The 13,609-nt window shown below is 39.6% G+C and overlaps 1 protein-coding gene and 1 pseudogene across 5 annotated transcripts in view; one reads left to right on the top strand and one right to left on the bottom strand.

Annotated features, from left to right (window-relative positions):
- Positions 1–13,609, top strand: part of UBAP2 (ubiquitin associated protein 2) — an 85,903-nt gene that overhangs the window by 44,881 nt on the left and 27,413 nt on the right. For all 5 annotated transcript variants that reach the window (XM_045289165.1, XM_045289164.1, XM_045289163.1 and 2 more), the window contains 2 exons: positions 4,420–4,472; positions 8,941–9,008. In XM_045289165.1, the coding sequence (XP_045145100.1) occupies positions 4,420–4,472; positions 8,941–9,008 (121 nt within the window). The remainder of the gene's footprint in view (positions 1–4,419; positions 4,473–8,940; positions 9,009–13,609) is intronic.
- LOC115869393 lies at positions 12,403–13,291 on the bottom strand (annotated as a pseudogene).

The raw sequence follows: 13,609 nt of genomic DNA, 5'->3' as shown, positions 1-13,609 counted from the left end.
ACGATGTACAAATGCGCTTTACACAATTGATGTGTGTATGGATTGGGATAACAGTTGTATGAGCCCCTAATAAAATGTTAAAAAAAAAGAGAGATCATGTTAAAATTACATGAGAATAGGAATTGTGTGTTCATACAAAACTTTGTGCATTAATGTTCATGCCAACAGGATTCATAATAGCCACCCCACCCAAAAATTCGTTAACTTGATTAATGATAAATGAAATGTGGCATAGTTATACGATGGAATTTATTAAGCCATATAAAGGAACGGTCCTGATATGCTTCAGCATAGATGAGTCTTACAGCATGCCAGGGGAAAGACGTCGGCCGTAAAAGACCATACATTGTATGATCCCACTCATATGTATTATCTAGAGATAGAAAATTGATTAGTGGTTTCCAGAGTTGGGGGAGGCAGGAATGCACTGTGACTGCTAATGGCCCAGTTTCTTTTTGAGATGATGAAAATACTCTGGAATTAGATCATGGTACTTCACAACCATATGAATATACTAAGAACCACTCAATTATGTACTTTAAAATGATGGAGTGTATGTTATATCAGTAAAAATCAATATTATTTCTTTAACAGAATAAAGAAGAAATTCACTCAAAAAGAAAAGCATTTGACAAAATTCAATATCTGTTCATAATTTTAAAAGGATCAGAAATCAAGAATAGAAGGAAAATTTCCCATAGAGATTATCTGCATAAACTAGAGCAAACATGCACATAGAGGTGATGTGTTAAGCCTTGCCTGCGGCGTAAGAGAAAGATGCTCGCTCTCACTGCTCGTACTAAACACTCTCCTAGAGGTTCCAGCCACAGTAAGGGAGTACACAAACACGTGTAAGGGATGAGAAGGAGAAAACACTGTCATTTTTGGAGATGATAGAGAATAATCTTTAGAAAGGTTATTAGAGTTAAAGGAGGTTCGCAGAAGTCTCACTATTGTGCCTTTACGTTTATCGTTGACTCAGTCTTTACATTTATTCTATGATTTTCCACCACACCACAGTTTTCCACGTTGTCATTTTTTTTGATTGTTTAAAATCGTGTTTACTCAAATGTAGTTTATATATATTAAAATGTACTCTTCACACAGGCATACAGATCAGGTGGGTGAATTCTGAGAAAGGCATAAAATCACAGAACCACCAATAAATGGAAGGATGGTATTCTTATATACTAGCAGTATTGTATAAAAACCAAACTCACCACCATTGAGTCAATGCTGGCTCATAGTGACCCTGTAGGACATGGTAGAAGTGCCCTATGAGTTTCTGAGACTGTAACTCTTTATGGGAGTAGATAGAGCCCCATTTTGCATGAATGACATAAAATTCACAGAAAAAAATGTATAGTTTATAACACCATTGTAGGGATGGAAGGTGGGGTGAGGAGGCTATGAATAGATCTGACAACATAGATGCAAAGTTCTTATTCTATGCTGAAAATTATGTAACAATGAAAAAATCAAAAGTCCCAAATGAAGGGATGCCTCGCTTTATTGTGTTTCACAGATATGGCATCAATTGTAGATTGAAGGGTTGCAGGCAGCCCTGTGTGTCATGCTAGTCTATTGGCGTCATTTTTCCAACGTATGCTTGCTTTTATCTTTTCACATTTTAGTAATTCTCACAATATTTCAGACTAGACTTACTAGACTCTAGTATAGTGTAAGCATAACTTTATATGCACTAGAAAACCAGAAAAATCGTGATAACTTGCTTCATTGTGATATCACTGTAGTGAACTGGTCTGGAACTGCCGTACACATCTCTGAGATGTGACAGTAGAAAGGGTTCATAGTGTTCATGAATTGGAAGGCTCAATATTCTTCAAATGTCATTACTACCTGTGATAGTTACATGTTCTGTTGTCAATTTGAGAGTATTAAGAGTGAAGGGGTAGAGTTTAGCCTGTCATTCAGGTCACAGCTTGATGACCTAATTTGGAGGCGCTAAGGAGATAAATAGCTTGCTGGAGGCAGGACCCACACTCACTCCCTGCAAGACATTACTGACAACAAGCCTGATAGAGCTATGCTGATGCAGCCAGAGACCTGGAGCTTGAGGGGCCACTTGGAGACCCACGCCAGCACTGAGAAGCCTCTACTGCCATTGGATCCACATGACTTTCTACCCACTGCCCTGTGATATTCCTGCATTTGATATCATTGCATGTGTTTAGTGAGTCTGAGAGGAATTTACAGATTGGTATTGGACATATCGGCTAATACCGGACTATGGACTTGATGGATACCTTTATTGTTTTGATATGTTAAAAACCTTCCATTGTACATTAGTCCACAGAACTGGCATCAAATACTCACGAGGTAGTTTATGATCTGACAGATGACAGTTCTTTTGGACTCAAAGAATATGGATGGGTTTGAAATATAAAAATTTACTTGGTTTAGAATCTTATGAAATGCTTATAGTATCTTCCATTCAAAAAATCAAAGCTAGCTGTAAAAATTCATTAGACAGATGTAAACTATTTTTACAACCACTTGGTAAAATAAAAACCATTGGCCTTAGCTTATAAAAGTGTTTGACAGATTGGGCTTCAAGGAGTCTCTGAATTTTACATTGTTATTTTCCTAATTGGCTTTCTTTTAAGTACTTACCTTAGAGGTGTAACCTTAAATTCATTTGCACATAAAGCAGTCAAGTCAATTTTTTGGCTTACACTGTACATGCTGTCATTGAAGTTTGTCCATATCTTCAGCTGTCTTTCCAGTGACAGATGTGACTTTGGCACCACTCATAGTGGTACCCGGCATCCTGTGTAGTGTGGAGCCTTTCAAACGTGTAGTAGTTGGTTGATAGCTGATGGATGGATGGGTTCTTAAGGAAAATTCTACCACAATTTACACCACCCCCACCACCCCCGCCCCGAAATCCCAAGTGCCTCAAAGATGAAAGCTTTAGGAATGAGTTTTCAAGCAATTCATTTCTATTTCACAAGTAAATTTCTATTTCACTCCCAAAACTATTTAGTGGCACTCATTCCTTTTTTAATTTTATTTTCAAGTATTCATTTTGCGTAGAAGTTGTAAGCTTGAAATTAAAATACAGGCATATCTTTCAAGATATTGCAGGTTTAATCCCAGACTATGACAATAAAGCAAGTCATAAAACACTTGTTGGTTTCTCGGTGCATGTTAAAGTCATGCTTACACTGTTCGAGGGGGTATCAAAAACTTCGTGGAAAAATGGAATGAAAAGATACTGAACTCTTTGAAATCCCCTCATCCCTTAGTCTATTAAGTGTACAACTAACTTTTAGGAAAAAGATATTGTGAGAATTAGCAAATGTGTCTCAAAGACATGAAATGAGCATTTGCTGTTGGGAAAATGGTGTCCATAGACTTATTTTATGCAGTGTTACCACAAACCTTTACTTTGTAAAAGCAAAAAAATGCTTTTAGGAGGGTTAAACTTCGTCTTCTGTTTTCTTTTCTTCTCAGGAGTGTGCTCCTTCCCCTCGATCTCTCATGTACACGCATACACATGCAAGATGTTTGCTAGAAAAACAGCTTTTGTGGGTTAGATGCTTCACTTTCTCAGGAAACTGAAAAAGCATCAGAGTCTCAGTACTAAATCGGCGTATGTAAACACAGCACTTTTCTGTAGAGCCCTTGGACAGCGTTTTCTGGATGGTTATTCTGTGTGAACTGTTTGGAGTACCTCTAACCTCCTCTGTATAGCCCCAGACATGGCTATGAGCAGAACTCATGTTTCGCTTGGCTGGAGATCGATTAGGAAACCATATAATAGGGTTAATATCTTTTAAAAAAATGCTTTTCTATATTTAATATTCATTAGTCCACTTGAAGTAGTGTTTAAGTCAGACCTGCCCTTGAGCTTTGTTTGGTTTTAAATTGTATCCATTATAGAATATTTTAATGTTGTGAATTACATATATTTTGCATTGGCCACATTTTCTCACTTATGCAGAATTGCTTGGATATGTACAGAGTAGATTGAAGCAGAATTTTCCCACGAATTTTGAAACTTTGCTTTGCATTATGTGTATATTATGTTGGGAAGTTGCATTTGAATATGATCAATTTTATTGAGAGTACATTTAAGAGCCTTGCATTTCTTTTTTGAAAGCATTTTATTGGGGGCTCTTATACCATTCCATACATCAATTGTATCAAACATTTGTACATATGTTGCCATCATCATTTCCTAAACATTTTGTACTTGAGCATTGGTATAAGGTCATCTTTTTTCCCCTCCATCCCATCCCTTCCCTCTAGAACCTTACATTTCATGCATCATCAACAAAATTGCCCATGAGCTATGTAATAGTTGTCTTTCTTGTGCCATACAAAAGAGAAATTCATTTGGAAAAACTATATTTGGCTTTAGGATGTAAACATTGACTTGTCATTTCCAAACAGGGACTTGGAAGAATTCTGTGGAAGAGTGGACAACAGAAGACTGGACTGAAGATGTAAGAGATTTAAACTTGATCAAACACATCTTTCTTATAGCGTCAGGTGGGGCATGTGTGTTTTGGAAAAAGCCTGAGACATCTTACCTTAGCCGAGTTCTCAGACATGTTGCTTTCTTCACAGTTTCATCTCAGAAAGAAAGTGGTATTTTGAGATTTTAAAGGGATTTGGATTTAAAGCATCTATTTAAAAATGGTTAGGCATTAAATAGGACTGGAAGTTTTGAGTTTACCTTTACTTTGTGTGCCTGTTAGGCAAATAACCCTGTAACCTTTGCCTGTGGGCTATCCTTGTAGAAAGTTTTTATTAAAGGAGAGAGACTATTTTTTGGGATACAGTTGAAATTAACTTGCGCAAGTCCATTGGGCCTCCACTCAGGTGCTCCCTCAATGCAAGAATACTTTCTTCTATTACATTGGCGTTCTGTGATGCTCACCTTTCCGACACAACCACTGAGGACAAAGCGGGTGAATAGACTACTGTGGTGAGGAGGGTTGATGGTGCCCGGCTATCAAAAGGTATAGTGTCTGGGGTCTTAAAGGCTTGAAGGTAAACAAGCAGCCATCAAGCTCAGAAGCAACAGGGCCCACATGGAAGAAGCACACCAGCCTATGTGATCACGAGGTGTCGAAGGGATAAGGTATAAGGCATCATCAGAACAAAAAATCTTACCATAGTGAATGATGGGGGGAGTGCGGAGTGGAGACCCAAAACCCATTAGTAGGCCACTGGAGATCCCCTTGCAGAGGGGTCTCGGAGGAGACGCCTGTCAGGGAGCGATGTAGCAATGATGAAAAATACAACTTTCCTCTAGTTCCTAAATGCTTCCTCCTCGCCCCCACTATCATGATCCGAATTCTGCCTTGCAAGTCTGGCTAGACCAGAGGATGTACACTGGTACAGATAGGAACTGGAAATGCAGGGAATCCAGGGCGGATGATCCCTTCGGGACTAGTGGTGTGAGTGGCGATACTGGAAGGGTAGAGGGAGAGTGGGTTAGAGGGAGCAACCGATTACAAGGAACTATATGTGACCTCCTCCCTGGGGGACGGACAACAGAAAAGTGGGTGAAGTGAGACGTCAGACAGGGCAAGATATGACAAAATAATAATTTATAAATTATCAAGGGCTCAGGAGGGAAGGGAGAGCGGGGAGGGAGGGGAAAAAAGAGGACCTAATGCCGGGGGCTTGGGTGGAGAAGGGAGTGTTTTGGGAGTGATGAGGGCAATGGATGTGCAGGTGTGGTTTGCACAGTTGATGTATGTGTGGATTGTGATGGGAGTTGTGTGAGCCCCTAATAAAACGATTGAAAAAAAACAAAAGCAAATTTGCGCAAGTCATTCTAATTCCAGGTCCCACCTTTAATTCTCCCTTTTGACTAGACAGACTGTTTTGATCTGCAGGTTTTTTGTTTAATCTACAGTGGTGGGCGGGGCGGGGTGGTGGTGTTGTTTTTATTAAGTGTACTACATTAGTTTCTGTGCAGTATTATATGTTTTTGGTTCAAAATAACTGTTCTTTAGGAAAACATTGTCTACTTAGATAATATAAAAAGGAGCAATTGAACTAGCTTAATTTCATACTCTGTACCATCTTTCTGTATGGTGTTTAAGGTTTGGACAGAAGCATATGCTTGAGAGTTTGATCAGACATGAACCAGGAAAAATAAGGGATCAGACAAATTAGAGTTGCATAAAGTCACATACTTGCTTCTTGCTCCTAAATGCCTATGCGGATTTGTGCTGACAGAAGCGGTTTGGAATGAGAAATTAATTTTTAAGGACCTTAGCCAGGACACTGATCCTCAGGTCTTGGTTTCTTCATTTGTGAAAAGGGTATCAGCAATTCCTCAAACAAATCACCATGTTAACAAGGTTGTGGCATAGAATTATTTTTAATTTGTAAAACTGTAAAAAAAAAAAAAGACAATTGACTTAGAAGGATGTTTTTAAAAAACTTTGTACTTATGTTATTTCACTTTTTAGTAATTATATATTTGACTTGTAAGGGAATTAGGTAGGGTAGGTATGAGGCAACAACCCAAAACACAAACCAAGAAAACTTCCCCAATGCCGTTCAGTTAATTATGAACTCATAATAACCCGATCTAGGGTTTAGGAGCCTATAAATCTTCACAGGAGTAGACAGCCATCTCCTTGTGCCCCAGAAAGGTTGGTGTGTTTGAACTGCCAACTTTGTGGTTAGTGGCTATCACCTCACCCATAGGATAAAAATAAATACACTCATCTGATTGCTGCTCTCTATTAACCACCAGTCCTTGAGATGGGATGTCACTTGGCTCTCTGTTACCAGTGATGTGAGACTGGAAGAGCTAAGTGATCCTGTAAACCAGGGGAGAGCTCGTCTAGGGAAAAAGGGGAGTCAGAGTGATCACCCTGTGGTACCGTTTAGTATTTCAAACACGGTCATCCTGTGTATTTGACTTTTTGTTAGGATGAATTTAAAGAAAAAAGAGTAAGGCTAAAAGCCATGCATGTCCTGGCCCCGCAGGGTCGTCAGTAGCTAGGCAGGTTGGAAAGCACCAGTAGAAGGCAATGCTTACATGCCCGTGGTAGCGCTGTTGACATCTTGATCTTGGCTTGGACAAGGCATCTTTCTGAGTCTGTCCGTTTTTACCTTTTTAATGACTAGTATAATGGCTGATCAGATGAAGTCTTACAAAAGTTTGCAAATAAGTAATATACCATACACAGTGAGATAATATTCTATGCAGGGCAGATGTTATACAGTATGATGTATAATTAATGAAAATAGCACAGTGGGTCTGTGCATCTCTTTTATATGAAATTATCAAGAAAATACGAAAATTCTTTAGGTGACACAAAAATGATTGCTTGGTAGGGAAATTTTAAATTGTAATTTAAAATGTGATTGGTAGGGAAATTTTAAAATGTAATTCTAAATTCCATTGATACCTTAGAATAATCACTATTCACCTCTCCTTTACGACGATAGCCCTATTTTAAGAAAAGAGGGAATCCTACTTCCGTATGACACCAGGGTTAGCTCTGGTGTCAGTGGTTTGCATCTCTTTTGAACTTTATACTTAAATGACTTTAGTTCTACTCTGCTGTTGCTTTTCATAGAATTATCCCTTGTTTCTCTTTCTTAACTCTTAATTAATTATAGTTAATATGTTTCTTTAAGGTCTATAGGCAGTTTTAAAATACTATCTACAGTTGCTGCAAGCCTAACTAACATTCACTCTGTTTTAAAATAATACCATGGAAAGGGAGTACAATGGTCCCTTCCTTTTGAAATATCATTGGGTTGGCACTTTTTGTTTTGAAAGAAAGGGAACACCTCTCCTCAGTCATTGCCTGGATAGTTCTGTCTCAGAAAGTCTGATTTTTAAGAGTCTCAAAGATCTGGGAGACATTTCAGGGTGTGAAGAATAACATCTGCCTTTGAGTAGTACTTCTCATTAGTTTCTTGTGTTATTTTGTTAGATCAATACTTCTTAGCCTTCGAAAGGCCGTTCCCATTTCATCAATGACTATTGAAGTTTTAACCATTTTTATTGTGACAATGAAAATGAGTGAGTTAAAACAATATGCATGAATCTCGGAGCAGTTATGCTGTGTGAACAAAGACAAAAAGGGATGCAACCTGGTATATAATGTTAGGAAGCACATCTGTGCTATGCAGGCCCACTGATGAGTGGTGGGACAGGAGGACACCTTTGGGAGTCATTGGCATGTTAAGATTGTGTTGGTAATTCTACTGGAGTACGTGCATGCCACAGTGTTCAATTATTTAAATATTTACTGTTTAGACCTGTTTTACCTCGATAAAATTATTTTTAAGCCAAATTTATAGTATAATAAATCAATATACATTACTGATCAGCAAAATGTAAAAGCCATCTTGGAGGGAACAGGTTGTTTAATTTACTTTTTAAAACTTCTTTGCTCCCTCTTGGCATTTATGGTAGCACTGGCCATGGTTTTATTAGAGGATCTCTTTTGATATAGTGGCAAATAGAGAGTAGTTGGGCTGCGACGTGAACACTCATTGGACATTAGTTTGACGTTGTTGTCTCCTATCAGTTACATAATGATGTGACACCTTTATTGTAAGCTTGTCAGTCTAAAAGTTTTATCACTGGGGGAGGGGGGAGTGGGAAGGCAGAGGGAGGAAATGAGGAGCTGATGCCAGGGACTTAAGTGGAGAGCAAATATTTTGAGAATGATGAGGGCAACGAATGTGTTTTACACAGTTGATGTCTGTATGGATTGTGGTAAGAGTTGTATGAGCCCCTAATAAAATGATTTTTAAAAAAGTTTTATCACCAGAAGGAAGGGGGAAAAAACATTTTTCCTTTGTTGTCTCAGACCACTTTTTGGGTATAGTACAATTGAGCATACTGGTGGGAAAAAATTGCCAGTATTCAATATATTTCTAATTTTAGATTTAAAGTTAAAAATGGTTTTGTTTCCCATGCAGCTTTCTGAAACAAAGGTCTTCACCGCTTCGTCTGTTCCAGCAGAGAATCACGTCCCCCCTGGACAAAGGTACACACCTTTTGCCACCTTCCGTTTGTGAGTCAACCATTATGGAAAGTTTTTTTTGCTGGGGAAAAGTATTTTGGTCCTTAAATCTGTCTTTTCTTTTTCAATCTAAAACTAACTTTTATTTTATTCCTAACCTATCTGGTCAGCTGACAAAGCTTCAATTATATCAAAATTAGAACACTGACAAAATGTCTAAAACACAGGTAGTTCAATACGTGTCTATTAGCAAGCCAGTTCATGTATGCACAGGTTTATTCTAAACAAAACGGGTTTAACCATGTGCTTGTGATCGGGGTGGCTACAGACAAGTTCTCTCAGTAATACACTTTTCTGAATCTTGTTAGGATACCTTCAGAAGAAGTTCCGTTTAAGCATTGGCTTTACAGGGGAGGAGGGGGCGGCCTCACTGGTGGATTTTTGGCAGAATTCTCACCTTTCATTTGGGAGCCCTAGGTTTGGTTCCTCGTCAGCACACTTCCACTCCCTGTCAGTTCATAGAGGCTTGCGTGATGCTAGGGTGCTGTAAAGATTCCAGCAGATATTCCGACGGAGGTAGACTAGGAAGGAAGGCCTGACAGTCCACTTCTGAAAAGCCTGGTCACTGTTCTTTTAAGTTTATTATAGAACATCCTTTGGCTTTTTCACATAGTACCATTGATTTAGATTTAAGACAAACTTCTTATGCCAGTTTTAATCTACTTGGCTTGTGAATTACCGAACAGGAAGAAGCTTTTGGGGTAATAACATTCATAGAACATGTACAGAACTGAGTTATTAAAGAAAATTAACCCACAGCAACTACAGCAACCACAGATACTTTTACATTTGATTTTAACCAACAGGTCAAGAAGCAATTTAAACACTTTTCATTATGGTTTAAAAACACAATGAGCTGTGAGGTGGCTTCAAAAAAATTTCGTATAGAATGCAAAGATAGGGACTTTCCCACACATTTTGGAGGCACTCTCGTGGAAGGGTGATGTTTCAATATAGATGGCCCCTTAGAGAGTAAGGCACTATTGAGCCTGCCTTTCTAATCTAGTGCTAAATGAGCTGATTATATAGGGAAACTTTTTGAAGCACCTTCTTTCTTTCTCTATAATGCTGATAGGATAATTTCCATTGTAAAGATGATACTTTTCAGGCATCAGAGAACAACAACAACAAAAATCATATTATTGTGAATGAGGAGGGGTGCCGAGTGGGGACCCAAAACCCATCTATAGGCAACTGGACATCCCCTAACAGAGGGTCACTGGAAGGAGACGAGCCTGTCAGGGTAAAGTGTAGTAACGATGAAACATACAACTTTCCTCTAGTTCTTTAATGTTTCCTCCCCCCAACTATCATGATCCCAATTCTACCCTACAAATCCAGCTACACCAGAGGATGTACACTGGTGCAGATAGGAACTGGAAACACAGGGGATCCAGGGCAGATGAACCCCTCAGGACCAGTGGTGAGATTGGTGATACTGGGAAGGTGAGGTAGAAAGGGGTAACTGATTACAAGGATCTACATGTAACTCCCTCCCGGGGGGACGGACAACATAAAACTTGGTTTTATATTGGACAGTATAAGACATGACAAAATAATTTATAAATTATCAAGGGTTCATGAGGGAGTGGGGGGCGGGGAAGGAGGGGGAAAATGAGAAGCTGATACCAAGGGCTCAAGTAGAAAGCAAACGTTTTTGAATGAGAATGTCAAAAACTGTACAAATGTGATTGACACAATGGATGGATGGATTGTGATAAGAGCCCCCAATAAAATTATTTTTAAAAAGAAAGTATTTCACAATATATTTTTTAAAAAGATGTTGCTTTTTTGTAGTGGTTAGTATTTTTTTTTCACTTCATTAAATAATATTCTACTAATTTTCTGTGTCCCTATCTTATCTAGCTCTTGGAAAAGATTTAAAAAAAGTACTTTTATCGCGGGCTCTTACATTGGAAAATATATTTTTGTAGTCATGAAAATCCTAAGTAATAAAAAAACTATGGATTTGTATCCCTAGGGTAGACCATTAGAAGCTTTGATATTAGGATCTAAAATACTGGTTTGGGACTTCGGTCTTGGTATGGAGACACGAGAGTGGCAATTTATAAGGAGAAGGAGTCAGGGCCGGTAACATTGCTCTGTTTTTGAGGGAGTCATGAATGATTTGACCTCCCAGAACTGCCAGCCTGACTGGTACAGAGCGAGAACTGCTGGGAACCAGCCCCTGGAGATTTATTAATGGAACAAATCAGCGTGGAAAAGAGCCCTGAGCATCATGGAGTGGCTGTGGTACTAGGCAAGCTGGGGAAAAATTGGTTGTGGAAGTTAGCAGCTCACTCACATGTCAGGTAGTCTTATCTGGAGGACCCCTTTCCCCTCTTGCTTTCAGATCTTCTTAAATGGGAATATTGCTTTTCTGACAACATCACAAGCATTCTAGTTGACGTTGTGTTTGTGGGCACCTCCCCTGAGTATTTAGGTAAGAAAATTAGGTAAACTTAAGTTTATTATGGAGTTGAATGAAAATCTCCTAGGAATATATAAGATAAATCAAAGACTTCTTGAATGGTCTGTTCATATCTTGACTCTCATTCTCCAGAGATATACAGTCACTCTCCTTTGGAAAGGTTAAAGAAACCCAGAATCTAAGTAATAAAAGTTGCTAAAAGAAATAAGCCAGACCAGTGGTGTGAGTGGCGATACTGGGAGGATGGAGGGTGGGTGGGTTGGAAAGGGGAACCGATTACAAGGATCTACATGTGACCGCCTCCCTGGGGGACGGACACAGAAAAGTGGGTGAAGGGAGACGTCGGACAGTGCAAGATATGACAAAATAACAATTTGTGAATTATCAAGGGTTCATGAAGGAGGGCGGAGCAGGGAGGGAGGGCAAAAAAATGAGCTGATGCCAGGGGCTTGTCTAGAGAACAGATGCCTTGAATGTTGAAGGCAATGAATGTACAAATGTGCTTTACACAATTGATGTATGTATGGATTGTGATGAGTTGTATGAGCCCCTAATAAAACGATTTAAAAAAAGAGAAGTAAGCCAAGCTTATTTTAGTTTACTTAATTGCTCCAATTATTTTTTTTAATTAACACATCTCCAACAGATTTATTTATTTTTATTGGAAAGGAATGAATTGTGAGGAAAGAAAAGCACGAGGCAAGGCAAAGTATGGAATAGAAAATAAATACAAATGTGAGCCGTTTTGATAATTGCTTTATAACCACAAAGGAGTACAGAGGAGGTCCTGTACCAAACAACACAACAAAGGTCCAAAGATGAGGTGTTCCTGAGCAAGGCTGAAGAGTCCAGTCTCTGGAGTTTGGAATGGAGGCGGCAGTCCTTGGTTTTGGATGGATCACTGGGTGTACGGTCACAATCCAGGCTTTAACCAGATTTGAACAGAAGGATGGCCACTTGGCCCAGGTAGAAGTAGATGAAGTGCTTAGTTTCGTGTGTCGCATAACTACCAAAGTTTCTGCCCACAATGCAGTGCCAAGTGGGATTGTACTTCTTGTCAAACCCCTTCTTGATGTGGCCGCTGCAAGGGGAAGCCAGCCCCTAGCACATCATCACGGGTCCAGTAGGTACAATTGTACAGCAGTAATAAGTAAAGATTATAGTAAGGTCTTAGAGAGCATGAGAGATAAAAGATACTGAAATAATGGAGTCAGACACATTTCATGGTAGCACCTCAGCCCCGCTTGGTGGTCCACGTGGAGAGAGAGTCTTTAATGCTTACCAAGGCTTTTATATTCTCCGGGGACATGCAAGCCCCCTAATTACAGGGGAAGACATAAGTCACAGGAAGGGATTGTGCTATAGGTAATACAGTAATGGGAGGGGGTGATCTAGGGGTATCCACGCAATAGGAAGAGGAGGGATTGGGGGTATGCATGTGGCAAGATGGGCAGAACCTAGAATTAGGATGGCAGCTTAACTTTGGATGATGTCACAGAACCAGTTTGACCTGTTCCCTGGCTCAGCTGATAGAGACCATTTACCAGTAGGATGTGAACTCCACCTACAGGAACCAAATCTGCCACTGCTGGCCTGTCCATTTTCCTTGATCAGTAAGGAGCAGGGACCTACCCTGTAGTCTGGTGACTAACTGCCTTCAGGGAGGATGTCTGTATGCATCTGACCTTCCCCCCACAGGCAGCAATGTCCTCCTCTATGTTGTATTTCTCTAGCACCTGAGTAGCACACTCCATTGCGTCCTGTTGCATCTCCTCGACATGTCCACATTTCTGATCACAGCCTTTCGGTCGCACATGGTTACCGTGAAGCGCGGACTAGCCGACTGCCCAGTCCTTGGGGGAGGGGGTTAGAGTAGCTCAAACACAGCGAAAACCATTGCTACCAAAGCCGTGGGACATCTCGCTCCGATTTTTTTAACCAGTCATCATTGTGCTATTTTGTGTGTGTGTGCTATTTCTTTTTTGTTTTGTTTTTCTAGTTGATAATTTTTTAAAATCGTTTTATTAGGGGCTCATAAAACTCTTTTATCACAATCCATACATACATCAATTGTGTAAAGCATTCATTGCCCTCATCATTCTCAAAACTTTTGCTCTCCACATAAGCCCCTGGC

This window comes from Echinops telfairi, unplaced genomic scaffold (assembly GCF_000313985.2).
Source record: "Echinops telfairi isolate 266 unplaced genomic scaffold, ASM31398v2 ScPeMD7_25;HRSCAF=90, whole genome shotgun sequence".
In the NCBI taxonomy this organism is placed as follows: Eukaryota; Metazoa; Chordata; class Mammalia; order Afrosoricida; family Tenrecidae; genus Echinops; species Echinops telfairi.
The sequence above is the reverse complement of the archived record's forward strand: the minus strand, read 5'-3'. Positions and strand labels throughout refer to the sequence as shown.